Genomic DNA, 16,005 nt, shown 5'->3' on the forward strand with positions numbered 1-16,005 from the left:
ACCCTTTGAAAGGGACACAACCTTTCACAATCAGATCTGCACTTCTGATTCCCAAATTATCCCCCTTCTCAAATGAGGTTCTTTTCTCCCTTTTATATCTCATGTTTGAGGGAGTCACAATTTTTCCTTCCATGTCTTTTGACCATTCATAACCTTAATTAAATTTTAATTATATTTAATTATATTTAATTATATTCTTTTATATTTTAATTTTATTTTTATTTTTATTCTTTTGTATATTAATTTTATTATTATTATTTATTATTAAATTCTATTTCAAAGTGGAGGCATTACACAGTAACGGAAACCAAACAATGTTTGGGTATATAATCACAGGCTCGAAGTAATGATGCAAATTAGGAAAAACTTCCTGGTTAAAAAGGCAATGGTTCATTAAGTGGATTGTACCCTAGTTGAAAAGGCATCTAATAGAGCAATAGACATCAAAAGTGAAAATAAAACTTTCTCACACCCTAGGCAAGGAAGCAAAGATGATTTTGATGATTTTTATAAAGCCCCACATTTGGTGCAGTTCGTTTTAGCACTGTATGGAACAACACTGTACACTTATTCCCTGATCTACCACAGTAGGTTTTTCACCTTCCTCAATCATACAATCTCACCTTGCACAACCCTGTCATACAAACCTCAGCATACACCTTCCTTCAACATCTGTCCTTCATCGTATGATCCTACTTCACCTTACCGTCAATGTTTAACCATTGAATGGCCTCTCTTGCTTCATACCAAACAGTCCTTGATGGTTCATGTCATACAACCTTCTGTATTTTATAATGTTTGGCTAGTTGATCAACCTGTATGGCATCCTTCCTTGTGGCCTCCTTGCTTTGATATGACCGTACAACCCTCTAACCAAACCATATGGTCTGAATCATATGGTAAATCTAATTATGCCTCGTATTTTGCTTCTACCAGCACTGTACATCCTTCAACAAACAGCAGTATGGTATCCAGTCAGCACTGTACGACCTTCTCTTTTTTTTTGATAGGTAATAGGCCGAAGCCAATAAGGTGTACATACCCTACCCCCTTGTGGGAGTTGAACTTGTGACCTCTCTTTCAAGAGCACAAGTCCTCCACCACTAGGCCAACTCAGGTTGTACACTGTACGACCTTCTCTTGACATTGATTCACACTCGGATTTTAATTGTCCTTGTACAACCCTCAACAATTTCTGGATTTGTACAGGCGCTAGCATATTCATTCTTCATATTAACAATAAAACCCTAGGTATATTGGAATAAAAAGGGATGGGTTTATTAAAAAAAAAAATTTGTTTCCAAAAGAAAAGAAAGAAATTCTCCAATGTCCAATTTGATAGAGGAACATAATCAGTACTTTCAGGGTTTTCTGCAAACCTTAAAAATTAAAGGGCCCAAGGACGACAATCAACATACTGAACACAAGGATTTCAGTAAAAATTTCAGGTTTTGCTAACATTGTAATGGCTGAAAAGAACAAAAATTGGTAAAATACATGAACTTTGTCTTTGCCAAAAATATAGAACACTGCCTTAGATTAGGCATTCCCTAAATACAACACCCCTTGAAAAGCTTGACTACTTCTAGTACAAACTATCGAGTCCCTCTCCAGCGATGGTTCAAACATCTTTCCCAGCAGGTAATGCCAAAGGCATTAAAAAACAAAAGATGGGAGAAGCCAGGAAAAAGAAAATAGTGCCCATGCTAGAAACTCTCAATTAGATGAGTTTAATAGCCACAGAATTTAAGCCTTGGTGCGCCAACAAGCTAGATAATCATGAACTGAAGATTGCCCTTCACAAGGAAGAAGCAAATAAAATATTGCATATGCCTTAAGTGAGTGTGAATTTGAACCCTTATTGTTCTGTGTGATATCCAATTATGACAAAGATAGGCATGAACCTTTTGTACTTTTCATAGTTTAGGAGGTTCAGATCATTTATACCCTGGCAAATTTCACTATAATTTGAGGTACTCTCTTCAAGAACTTCGGTGCAAAAGCCAACCAATAGAAATCAGACACAAGCACAAAAGACTTATCTATTCAAACTCTATGGGGAGGACATGACGAGTACAAAGGTGGCACAAAAGTGAGCTAAAGGTAATAAAGGTTTGAAGAAAGAAAATCTGGCCACCAGAAAATGGTGTTGAATCATGGATATCATCTATTGCAACCTAATTGGTGCTACCTGAACCTGGGATAAGGTTATGTGGATGATCAATTACATGGAAGGGTTGCATCAGGTGAAGTCTATAGGTTGTCCTCTAGGATTAATGAGTTCCTCTCCCTAAACCACAAGGGGTTCTACATAAGTAGCAGGCTGTCAAATTCATTTTGAATGTAGTCTACACTCAAGCAACAATTGATGGAGAGTTGAGACATTAGGGCAAGTACCAGTTATGACACTAATTGGCCATTTGCTTTCAGATGGAAGTAACTGGATACACAGCTAGCAAATGCTAAGGGACAAGATGATGCCTCAAAAGATAACCAACCATTTAGAAATGCAAGATAGTGGTAATAGAGGATGCAGTCAATAAAGATGAGTGTAGCGGCTCAGATAGGATCAAGATGAGACAGAGAGAACCAAGGCACTTGAATTTTCCTAGACACTGCCCAACCCTGTTTTACCTCCTTTAGATAAGAAATGTAGTATTGAAAAGTGGTTGGGCAAATTGTGTGTCTCTCTGAATAGTAATACTATGTTGGATACTCCTTGTGGGAAACCAATCAACTCCTTGTCTGCAATTCTAGTTGTGATATCATTGAATAGATTATTTGAATAGGTGGAGTGTGCACCAATTTAGGAGCTAGTTCAACTATTCTACTGTACTGTTATACTCAGGTTCAAATAGCTCTTCTCAACCATCGAAGGAGTTTATCTTTGAAGAATTCCATCATCCAGTTCCTACAAATCAACATGGCACATTGCATCACTTTATCTCTGAATAGTAATACTATGTTGGATACATCTTGTGGGAAACCAATCAATTCCTTGTCTGCACTTCTAGTTGTGATATCATTGAATAGATTATTTGAATAGGTAGAGTGTGCACCAATTTGGGAGCTAGTTCACCTATTCTACTGTACTGTTATACTCAGGTTCAAATAGCTCTTCTCAACCATCAGAGGAGTTTATCTTTGAACAATTCCATCATCCAGATCCTACAAATCAACATGGCACATTGCATCACTTTATATAGAGCATGGGGCCTATGCACAAGCAATGATGTATGTTTCTAAGATGTGGATTTTTCTTATTCTCCTTTGATTTTAGAGGAGGCAAAGCGCCCCTGGAAGTTCATCAAGGACAACTGTCATTTAGAATTTGTGTGGATTTTCTTTACCGTTGTTTGCCCCTGCAGAACACTCTGAAGATGCAAGAGTAGTGGCTTCCAACCAGGTATCAACATGTTATAGCTTCTTCTGTTAGTCATATTTTGAAGGCCCTGTGCTCGATTGGGCACCACATTTGATATCAGTACTTGATTTTGCAAATGTCTTGTGAAAGCAATACCACTTATCATGGGCAGAGACCAAAATCACCCTCACTAATGAGGCCTTGAGCAGTGCATTGGAGGAACAAAGGAATCATTTCAGAAACAGCTTGCTAAAAAAACGTAGCCTATATAGACTTATGCCAGTAAGGCTGCTAGGTATGAGCAGGAATTATATCAGTTGAAAGATCATTGCAGAGTGCCACTTGAAGCAATGCACAGAGAAAGTCTATGCTCTCTGAGCTGAAGTGAAGTAGCTGCAATTTCTTGGGGCCACCTCTTTGGGTTCAGCTTGGGGTAATGTATGTACAAGGGCATCTTCTTCCTCAACTCTTCCTTGATCCTTGTATCTTTTTTTTTAATAAGCTATGTTGTATGAGACTAACTTTTCTTTTGTGGGGGATAATGTATAGATCATAATATATTTATGTTAATAAATGTGCCAACTTAGTTATGTTGCTATCATTACCACCTTATGTAGAGTAAGTTATACAGTTGTTTTAAACAGCTAAACCAACAGTTATTATCAACAAACAATTGCTGATGAGGTATGGACAATAATGTTACGATGATACTCCTTGTACTATACAACACTACCAATGAAATAAAAGAGTCATTTTCTAAATCATACAATTGTTCTTGTGATTCCAATCCTTTACATGTACAGCTTGTGTTTTTGGTAGTGTAGATTTGAGAGTTGACGTTATGCAGCACTTGTTTTCTACAATTGCAAGGAATAAATGCCAGCAGCAAATGAAACATATCTATGTGAGCTACATTGACAATTCATCTTATCAACAATCAAATCAAATCATGCTTATAAGTAGATGAGATCTATGAAGGAAAGACAGAGATAATAAATAATACCATTATCCCTGCTAAAGTGCCAACTGCACCTCCTAGGGAATGCCCAACGAACCGTAACGCGTACCCTTGACACTCTCCACCATCACCGAGCAGTGATGAAAGAATTCCTCTTTTTGGATGGTGGAGAACATCTTGGGAACCTGTTTAATTTCAAACGAGTCATCCAAATTGAATATGAAGTTTTGCAAGATAAAATACAAAATGATTTTATTATAAACTTACATATAGACTTCCAAAGTTGAAAAAGAAATTAATGTATCTTCAATGATGGTTGTAACATGTTTAAAACCAAAGTTCTGTCCTGCATCACTGCATAATGATTGTTGAGGAAATCAAGTAATGACATATTATATAGTAGTTTTGATTTAGTTTTCGTTGAAGAGTAATGACTTTTGTTGAATAAAAGCATATTAATATTGACATATGTTTTTAAGTTATTATGATGCATAATTAGTTCATGTTAATACAAATACTTCTCTATGGTATACTCTTACTTACATGATCTTGGGATGAGGCTGTAATATTCTACACTTTGGTATGAAATCCTTTTTATTCGTGAGCATAACATAAAGAATGGGACGATAAGATATGCAGATATGGATAGAAATTTTTGGTGCTTGTTGACAAAAAGTGTAAAATATGGAAGACCAAATTCTTCATTGAACTAACCATTTCAATTTTGATTTTTTTCAATCTGGTTACCAACAGCTTATAAAAAGTAATAAAAATAGAAGCAAAATTCAAATATCATGAATATCTAGGATTCACCTAAATGAATTTTTAGGCCAACCTGTATATAATTATGAAAAAGTACAAAAACTTAACATAAAAGATATAAAATGAAAGAGAGCTACAGGAAAAGAATTATACCTAAGAGCAGGGATATGATATCGAGAATATCAAACATTGTGAGATCAAGTTAGAAGGGTATAATTGTGGAAATTTGTTTAATGAATTAATTTTTTATATACAATGATAAAATAAAATTTTGACAAATTGCAGAACCTGGTGTAAAACTGATTCAAACATGGAAGTTACAATTGGAGCCTTCAAGCAATCACACAAATAATGTGAATAAATGATGAAGGATACACAGACTAAACGAATATTTACCAAATAGGAAATGTGTTTGTTAGGAATCTGTGTTTGTAAACCATACTGTATGAATTATAATACACTAGGATGTATTTCTAGTTTGATTACTTTAAATCATAGTCAGGTTAGTTAGGTTAGACAGCTTGGTCAATTGGATTTGTTAGGCTTGATAGGAGATTCATGAAGAATAGATTTTGTTGGACAAAGAAGTGATTTTACATCCTAGAAAATAGGATGGGAAACAAACAATATTAATTGTATAAATATCTCTTTTTAGTTTAATAAATTTGATAACAGTGTTTCAAACTTTCATTTAAGTGTCTTACATTGTCTTTTCTAAGACCAAATTCAACTTTTGGTATAACAGTGCGTGAGAAAACAAGTGGAAGTTTGAAGAGAAATATGAAAGGGAAAATAAAGTTCTAATTGACAAGATGCAATTCCAGAATGTTTTAGTTGCCTGATTGCTGATAGCTCCATTAGTTAAATGTACCTGTAGATGTAGTTTTTTCCATTAATTAGACTACTTTTTTACTAATGTGAATTTTCTGTGTAATTATACTTTAGTGAGATGTTTTGATTTGGAGCATGAGGAAAAAAAAAGTGCCTGTGTGTTGGGAGGAGATAATATTGCTGAAGGAAAGCTGTATATTTCCACAAGTGCCATCTAAAAGCAAAGGATTGAAGGAGCTTTGTGATTGCAAAGAGGCAAAGACAAGAAGTTGTGCCTACTACAGATCTGTACAAAAAAACAACATAAATATGCAGCAATAAAAGTAACATCCAGAAACAAGGCATTTTATGTTTGCTCAATCAAACAAAAAATTCAATGAACAGTGACAATTCAGCCTGAAGAAGAGCAGAAATGAAAATTCAGTCTGGAGTGGTGTCTTGTGATGTATATTTAGAATCCACAGGAAAACAGAAGTTATTAGGTCAAAGGAAAGTCCATCCCAATAACACACAGTGATATCTTTTTATTGCTTCCGAACCCTGGGGTAATTAATAATTTCAATTTTCAAAGGAACATATAGTCCCTTCTTGGAAGAAATAAAAAATTCCAGAAATAATATATATAGTGCAAATCTCCAACATTATTCCAAAGTAATAGAACCAAAAATTAGATCTCCAAAAATCCTTCCTAATTAATATCAGTTCAATATAGCCATTCAAATAACTATATTAATGTCAACCTCTTTAACATGCAAAAATATATTGCTTTAATCATTTTTTAATATACCAAATAGCAATAAAATAGATTGCAGAAGCTAATTTACTCATCTGTCAAATACATAAGCCAATACAGAAAAGAACATAAAGAAAACTTTCAGACATACAAGTTTACAATGAAGTCCCCTACCTTCATGCACTAGAGATATCTGCTCTTCATTCTCTATATTTCCATCTAATTGCATACAGAGCTCCCTGGCAGCTTCGACTATGCCTGCATGCCCAAAATGAGGGAAAGATGCAGTAACATGTTGCTTTACATTTCCCTCAACAACATTGCTACTGCAAAACCATGACTTAGGAAAGATTAACTGATTGCCAATTCTGAATATGAAAAAATGAAATAATAGATAGAATGAAATGTAATGCACTTAACAGTGTGAAACAAGAAATCCTTCTCTCCAAAACATTAAATATCACAAAAAATTGATATAACATGTTCACATTTTTAATTGTGCTAACTTAATGGATTCCAAATGAACCTGATTTTGAATGGGCAAAAAATTCCAGAGGACATAAATGAACTGAAGGTAATCAAAAATCACAATCTTGAAGTGCCTCCAATGGGGTATATTAGTCAGCAAATTGAAAAAGCCATGAAATATATAGATATTTTTGAGGGTTTAAAATGTGTATCTTGCACCCTTCACTAATAAACTAATCAAATAAAAGCCACTTTGATCATATACACAAGTATACATCAATCACGTGAGTATAAAAGTGGATTTTACCTTGAGGAAACAACATTTTTAGGGACATTATATATATTGTCAAATGTATACAAAGCTCATGGATTATGAAATCCATGGCATCAAAACAAATATAAAAATGGCAATTATAAGTCTCAAAGGGGCTTACACCACTTAACCCAACATCCATAGTTGTCCAAGTCCTATTTAGACAATTTGAGATAGGTCCTCAATGATTATACAACCATGATATTTGCTTGTTTATCAACGACACCAATATCCTACAGCTCGCCTTGTTTTCTATCCTCTAACATGGTTATGGTTACTACATCTCTAGATTTGCCTGATCAACCCATGCAAAGTCCTTGCTGAAGAGAGGACCCTTAACATCAGTGATGCAATCTGACTATGGATCAACTTCCTCTAAAGTGATGGGAGACGAGTCAATGCTAACTTTGAGGGCGTAAACTTTACCCTCGTGCTCTTCCATTGTGCCCACAATCCCCCCTGTTGCTCCTCTTCTTCATCTTCTTCCTGCAGGCACGACTCTGTTTCCCCCTCATCCTCTACGGTGGTGTGTTCCGATAGATGGAACCCTTCATCCCCACTTTCCAGTTCTTTTGTTTCTTCCGCTTCCTCAGACTCCTCCGCACTAGTAACCTCCTCCACTTCCACAGATGTGTCTAGCTTCCTCCTCTTCCGTGCGGGTTGTGCTGTGTCACCAAGGGTGTCCAGGTGAATGTAGTAGTACATAGTGGGTTTATTTGGTTCTACCCGTCCCTGAGGTTCAAATGTCCCCCAATCCTCTGGCGGTACCTGTAGGCGTACTGCATCTAGGAACAAACTGATGGCATGATGGCACATGTAAAATGCTTTGTGCTCTAATCTCAGGAAGTCGTGAATGCGTTCTGCCAGGAGTTGCCCCTAGTTGTACACTTTCCCGCATCTGATCCCGTTCATTAACCCAATCATCCATATGGCGATATCTGAAGCCCGACTTGCCTCTGTCAGGCGGCTTTTAACCAAGTCCATCAACATCCTCCACTCTTCTGGTGCGATAAAACTACGCTTCATTCCTTTGCTATCGACCTAGACGCTCTTCCACTGTTCTTCTGTAAGGTCGTCTCTGCACACCAGGTCTATCAACCATTTTTTCTTTTCTTTGGTAAGGTTTTTGGTTGGTTTGGCAGCCGCTGCTCCTTTATTCGATATGCCAAATACACGTCTGAAATCCTCAGGTTTGAATGAAACCCGCACTGTGTGCCCTTGAAAATGGATGACCGAAGCACGCTCGTGAGGGTTATAACCGGATACCATGGTCCGTAGGACTGGCTCGAACTCTTTAATGTTAAATATGGGCATCTGCACAGCATGGTCGACCTGTGCTTTTTTAAGCAATTCCTTCATCACATGATCTGGAGGGTTTTCCTCCCACCAGGTATGACATTCACTACCAGTCACACTTTCGAATGCTACATTGGCTACCGTGAGTTCCTCTGGGTCCTTTGTTGTCTTCGGTCTGCTCCTGGTTTTCCTGTTGCTGGCAGGCTCTATGGCAGTCATGGTTGTACTGCAACTGCCTTTCTCTACTCTTTTGCTTAAGCCCCTTCCTGCGTCCTTATTATAACCATCTACCAGATTATCTCGCTAGTTGGTACGGCCCATTATATCACTTCCAGTTTCCCAGCTATACGATCCCTTCCTTGTGTTCTGCGCTTCGTCTCTTATACCCTCGTGCCTTGATTGCCCAGTCAAATGCCTGCCGTACGGCCCGGTTATTCCCGTCGTACTACTTCCTTGTCTACCACTGTACGGATTTTCCTTGCTTCTGCACGTGTTGGTTTGCGTTGTTTATACACCGCTCAGTGAAGATGTGTCCCTGCCTTGTATCGTGTCCGTACAGTCAAGCCGTACGCCATACGGTGGGTCCCCTTTGTTCTTGCTCCATTTTTTGTACGCACCAACACCATGCACTGAATGTCATACTCGTATGCTGGAGGGAGGCCGTACGTTGTACGGTAGCTTTCGTTTGTGCCTCGTGCTGCATACGTCGTACAAGTACGAAAAAGTCTTTCTTTTTGCTGTGTTTCTGGTGTCGTACGTCATACGGTGGTTCCTGTTGAACTCTCTGGCGCCTTGAATCTGTACGTCGTACGGTATAACTTGTTGGGCAATCCATACACTATACGGCCCAGCTCCCTGGCTCTCTTGCCTTCCAGACTGCGTAATCCGTACACCGTACAGATTGGTCACTCCCTTCGGGACTCCTTCTGCATCTGTACCAGCTGTTCTGCTCAATGCTGTCTGACTCGCAAGTTCACCCCGCTCTCTTTCCTGCGTTGTGCCTAATGGGGTCTCCCGGCAACTTTTATAAGCACTTTTCTTTTTGAGGGTTAGGGTTAGGTAAATGTGTTTTATTAATTTGACATAAAATACTTGCTTTTTCAGTAACCTTACTTTTTCCTTACTACGTTTACTTATACTTGCCTGACATTTCAATTTTCTAACACCTGCAGATTTGGCCTTCCTTGCTTTTTCCCTGTATTTCCCCTCTTCAGCTTTTAAGACCCCTTGTTTTACCAATCGTCTTATTTCTTTTGTCTGGCATAGTTTTTTCAATATTAGCTTCCTTGCCTTCAGTTTACCTTGGTATCACTTGGCCTGCTTGTGCCTTCTGGTGCAGGCCACTAGCCGGTTGATTGAGTTTACTTCGCGCAAGAAGTTCCCTTGTCTCCTTTGTTTCCTTTTCCCCAGCCTGTTACCTTGTTTTTTCCTCCATTCCTTCCCTGGTTCGTCATTCCTCGCCTTGTCCTCCTTCCGTTTCTTATTTAGTTCCGCGTCTCTCTCCTCATTGATCCTTCTTTTTACTCCTGATGTATTGTTGGGCATCCTCGCTTTAATTTCTGAGTCGTGCAACCATGTACACACATGTGGCAGTCTTCTGTAGCATTCTTGTGTGCAGCAGGTCCCTACGTATTCCAGGTCCCATATTTTGTCCACCAATGGGGCGGGTCCCACACCCTTGTAGCGGTCGTCAATGTACCGGTCCCCGTATTGGTGGTACCATTTTACTCTTTCTCCGTCGATCTCCGGTGGTCTAGCCGGGTTGGGAATCACCCAATATAATGAGTTAGGTCCAGCCTCCATCTCGCCTGCCCCAGATGCGATGACAAACAAATCCTCTGTCTTCAGTACCATTTTTAAACATGGTCCTAGGGTTGCCCCATATTCCTCCAGGTTAAGTTCTTCCTCTAGGTCTCCTGGCTCCTCTTCTTTAAGTGGGTTCTCAGTTTTCATCCGAGCTTCTGCTTCTTCGTCAATGTCATATGCGACGTACCCTTCCCGAGCTCCTTCGTATGGTGCCCGTTTTTCCAATATCCCGAGACCCGTACCCACACAGTTGGGCCTCCGAAATACGCATTCGTGAGATGTTTGTGAATCCTGGGAATTGCTACACCTTCCACCCTTTTTGGTACAAGTCGTTCTTCTATAGTCATTGAGGGCTTTGCCCAATCGTCATCCCTCCGGTAGGGTTCCTCTTGTACTACTGGGTCTTCCTGGATCTCCTTGTCTTGACCAATGGTCCAATGTCCTCTCGTGGCATATCCTGGCATGTTGATCCCAATCACATGTTTATTTCTTTCTCTATAGATTTTTAACTTGGAACCGTTCACGGGGTCCCTGATTGGGTTGTTATCCAGAGTTGCGAGTTTCACTGATCCGTTACTGCCGACCTCTCTGATTTTATAGGGCCCGAGCCAACAGACCTTGAACTTTCTTGGTCGAAGTTTGTTCCGACCGTTATACTTCAAAACTAACTGTCCCAGTCAAAAGTTGGCTTTCCGCAAATGCTGGTCGTGCCAATGCTTTCGCCGACGTGGTGCTACCTCAGTCGCCCATTGTGCCATCAGTCTCCGTTCATCCAGCTTTACCAACCCATCCAGCCTTGCATTCATGCTTTCGGTATCCCCTAATCGATTTTCTACCGCGACCCGAAGGCTTGGCACGGTGTACTCAGCTGGTACCACTGCCTCCTGCCCGTACATGAGTTGGAACGGTGTATGTCTGGTAGTGACTTTGTATGTTGTACGGTAGGCCCATAGCACGGCTGGTAGTCTTTCCTCCCAAACCTGTTGTTCCACTCCACATGACTTGTAAATTATTGATACCAGAACTTTGTTGGTTGCCTCGGCCTGCCCATTAGCGTGGGGATAGTACGAGCTGGATAGGTTATGGAATATTTTAAATTCCACGGTCATGGTACGGATTACCTAGTTGACGAAGTGCACTCCTCTGTCACTAGTGATTCGAAGTGGTATCCCGTACCTAGTGACAATCTGTTCGTACAAGAACCGTGTCGTACTCAAAGTTGTGTTATCGGGCAGGGCCCTAGCTTCTCCCCAATTAGTGAGGTATTCTGTGGCTACCACAATGTACTTGCACCGGTGTAGGCTACTTGGTTTCAGAGGTCCCACAAAGTCCAGGCCCCATCGTTCGAATAGTTCTTGCGGCTAGGAAGGAAAGAGAGGCATGAAATCCCTCTTGAGGGGTTTTCCGGCTCGTTGACAGGTGTCGCATCCGATCACCCACTCTCGGGCATCCGTGTGTAGAGTTGGCCACCATAGCCCCGCCAGAAGCACTTTCCTGGCAGTTGCATCTGGTCCCATATGTCCACCTGCCAATCCGTCGTGTGCCTCTAGTACACCGCAAACTTCCTCCTCCATGACACACCTCCTCAAGATTTGGTCGGGGCCCATCTTATATAGAAGTCCATTAATTAGTTGGAAGGTTTTGCTCTTTAGTGCCAATTTCCTTCGTTCCCCTGAAGGCATCTCACTTGGAAATGTGGAAGTAGATAGATACTGCCCTATCTTTTCATACCAGGTTGGTAGTATTGCAATTTGGAACAAGTGTGCATTTGGAAAGTCTTCATTTACTCCCTCGGCCGGTTCTCCTGATCTGATCCTTGATAGCTGATCTGCAATCACATGGGACTTCCCTGGCCATACAACAATGGTGAAGGTGAATTCTTGTAAAAGCAGTAGCCACCGACTTACCCTCCCTTGGATGATTGGTTTATTCACTAGGTACATTAGTGCCTAGTGGTCCACATAAAATGTGAACGGTGTGGCCAACAAGTAGTGTCGGAACTTCTGAACTGCATACGCCATCCCTAGTGCCTCTCGTTCTATTGTGCTATAGTTCCTTTCTGCTTTTGATAGGAGTCGACTTGCGAAGAAGATGGAATGGTCTAGTCCTTGTGCCCCTACTTGGGCGAGGGTAGCACCAATTGCAAAGTTGGAGGCATCCACGTGCACATGAAATTCCTTGTTCCAATCCGGGTATAATAATATAGGTGCACTCACTAGTCAGTTTTTTAATTCCATGAAAGCTTCTTCTTGCTCCGTACCCCATACAAATGGCTCACCTTTCCTTGTCAGCTTATCCAATGGCCACGACACCTGCGCAAAGCCCTTGATGAACCTCCGATAATAGCCTACGTGACCGAGGAATGATTTCACCCTTGTTACGTTCGTTGGACTTTCCATGTTAATAATCACTCCAATCTTATCTGGGTTTGTCTTCAATCCTTCCTTACAAACAATGTGGCCCAGGAGTTTCCCTTGTGGTACCATAAATCTGCACTTCTTTGGGTTCAGGGCTGCGAAGGGATCGCCGTACAGTTCCCTCGTTTACTCCTTCGGTAGCAGTGGTACGTCTGTCTTTCTTCGGCCGTAGGGGCATCAAGTGCCAGAGGTACGACGCTGACGCTGACTGGCCTCCCTCTCCTCTTCCTCCCTACGACTCCGTTCCTCGTACCGTTGGAGAACTTGTTGCCGCCTAAGTTCCTTTGTTGTTTCTTCTCTTTGGTTTTGTCGTGCAATCAAGTTTCTGGCAAGTAACCTTGGAATGCTCCCAAGGAGGTCAAAGACGGGGGTGCTGACGGTGAGTTCACCACGTACCGTGCCTTCTGAGACAGCTCTCTACTGAGCCTCTCGCTGCATGTATTGTGTGATTGACACGTCCCACAACTCTAGCAAGTTCGCCGTCAACTGGTCCTCTCGTTCCTGTTCCGTGGTATTCTCCTCGTATGTGTCGCTGTCCACGACAATTAATTGTTGGTCGAACGGCCGGCCCATTAATTGCTTCCGCTTGCCGCCATAGTTATCTCCAAGTTCATTCAGGCAACGGCGCCAAAATGTTTAGTCCTAAATGTATAGTTGATGGATAATCAGATAACACAGTATTCCCTACACATACCAAGCATTCATGGAACAAAACAATGTACATTACAACATTTGATGCCAATGATAATAGATAGACCAGAAAGTTATATCTTTATTCCACTATCCCGAATTGTTCATACCTCCCCCCTTGCCAAGGTTCCAACCAAACAATATATAGACCCGACGGTTGGCCAAGTTGCCAACCGTCACCAACTCCCAACTACCCGACGGGAACCTCTCGGCAACAGCAAAACATAAACACACATAACACACTTATAATTATTATTCATACTAACATACGTTTTTACCCTTAACAAGGGTAGCACCCCTCGCGGGGGTCTGAGGGTGAGAGAGAGAAATAGAGGGATAGGCCTAGATCTTGGGAGAGTGAGGAGAGAGTGAGATAGAGAGTGGTAGAGATAGGGGATTGGGGAAGAGTGATAGTGTAGTACCCCTACCCTGTCCAAACCCTTTTTGACCTTGTTGACCAAGGTTGACTTTTCAGTGGCTTATGTGGATGGTTGATTTATTGTGATTGTGATTCTTTATTCTGGTATTATGCTTTGGAGTATGATTGGTGAATTTGATTATACATAATTTCTTATTGATGTGTAGTTGTTAACTCTGTTTATGCATTGTATTTTATTAATGAGGAAATGTTAATGTTATTTATGTGTTGCTAACGATGGACTAACACATTTGCTTCAAGTGCACGTTGCTTTATGTATATGTCGTCGTGTTGTGTGGAAGTGTATGGAGTGCGAGGAGATGATTTTCCGTCACTCACTTCGGTGTGAGACGGAATGTCACGATACTTCTTCATCGGTGTGTTTATCGTGTTTGTATATATATGTATGCATGGTTCAGTGATGCTGGAAATTGCAGGTACAAGGCATCGACTCCACTTGGCTCCACAGGTCTGAGCGTACCTAATTAACCCGATGGAAATGGAGGAGGTAGTTCTAAGGCCCTAATGTTAACCCTAGCCTTGCTTGTTGTGAGTGTCGTCAATCTTTTGTCTACCCTGTCGGTTAGCCAAGTAGACCACTTTTCCGATGTTGGTATGTGGGTCATGTCTTTATTTTATTTTTAGTCATATGCTATGTGTTATGCGTTTTGTGTATTTAATTATTCTCTTCTTGAGTAGTTAATGAGTAATTAATGTGTGTTGTGTTTTTACATGGAATTAAGGATAAATTAAATTAAGATCATTTTTGTGTTTAATTAGACAATCGATTATTCTTAATTGTCTAGTTAGAGTGAATGTTGGATTATTAGTGAAAATTAAATTATGTTTTGGGTAATTGTTGTTAAAAAAATAAAAGAGAAAGAAAGTTGTTTTTTAATTATTAGTTATTAAATTATTTATTGACTTTTGTGTTGAAAAGAAAAAAAGTAAAAGAATAATAGTATTTTTGAATATAGTCATGCAAATGTTTTATTATGAAATTAGATTTTCTATTATTTATTAAAAAATTGAACTTATGCCCTAAATGAGATTTTGGAGGAAAAGGGCTTTATAATTGGGGTGGGCTGGGCTGGGCTGGGGGGGGGCGCCCCTTACCACCACGTAGTGGATGGGGCGCTGAAACTCCTCCCCACAACATCCATGCATATTTCTTGTGCAATTCGATATGTTGTTAAAACACAGTTAACATGTTTTCGGTGATTTCAATTTTTTTTATATATTTAATGCGATATATATATATATATATATATATATATAAATTTGTAATTTTAATTTGAATGAGGTGTTTTTCTTAAATTTATTCAAATTATGTGATCAAGAAGATAGAAGAGATGGAGATATAACCTGAAAGTTGTATTTGAACTGTTGTAGTGTGAATTGAAGGATGTACAAAACTTATTGATTTCAGTGTGCTCATCCTCCTCATTGTATGTATGTTATATATGTGAAAGAGGGGTTACGTAGTGAAGAGATATGTCTTCCATGTACAACACTTATTGATTTCGGTGTGCTCATCCTCCTCATTGTATGCATGTTATATATGTGAAAGAGGGGTTACGTAGTGAAGAGATATGTCTTCCCACGTGGGAAGACACATCTCTTCCCTACGTACCACTCACCACAGCACGTTAACAAGCATTAAGGATCATTTACTTGACCGATCATGAGGAGCGCGATTTATTAAGAATCGCTTAATCACAACCCGATAACATGAAACGGTGTAACCGGTGCCAAACACAATAATTCAATTTTGATTTATTCATTATTTGTTAACGTATATACTAATAGTTAATCTATTATTATATATGTTAACATGTAATCAAATTTATGCATCGGAATCATGAAATTGCACGACCGACGTTACAAGAATTAACACTCCCTCTTAACTAGGAAGGACACATTTCATGTTGGAGAAAACATCACAATTC

At 39.9% G+C, this 16,005-nt stretch overlaps 1 protein-coding gene across 2 annotated transcripts in view; it reads right to left on the bottom strand.

The window, feature by feature from the left end:
• Positions 1-16,005, bottom strand: part of LOC131061694 (uncharacterized) — a 171,628-nt gene that overhangs the window by 17,003 nt on the left and 138,620 nt on the right. For both annotated transcript variants that reach the window (XM_057995510.2, XM_057995511.2), the window contains exons 9-10: positions 6,823-6,974; positions 4,368-4,507 (exon numbers count right to left, since the gene is read on the bottom strand). In XM_057995510.2, coding sequence (XP_057851493.2) covers positions 4,368-4,507; positions 6,823-6,974 — 292 coding nt within the window. The remainder of the gene's footprint in view (positions 1-4,367; positions 4,508-6,822; positions 6,975-16,005) is intronic.

The sequence above is a fragment of the Cryptomeria japonica genome, chromosome 8 (genome assembly GCF_030272615.1).
Source record: "Cryptomeria japonica chromosome 8, Sugi_1.0, whole genome shotgun sequence".
In the NCBI taxonomy this organism is placed as follows: Eukaryota; Viridiplantae; Streptophyta; class Pinopsida; order Cupressales; family Cupressaceae; genus Cryptomeria; species Cryptomeria japonica.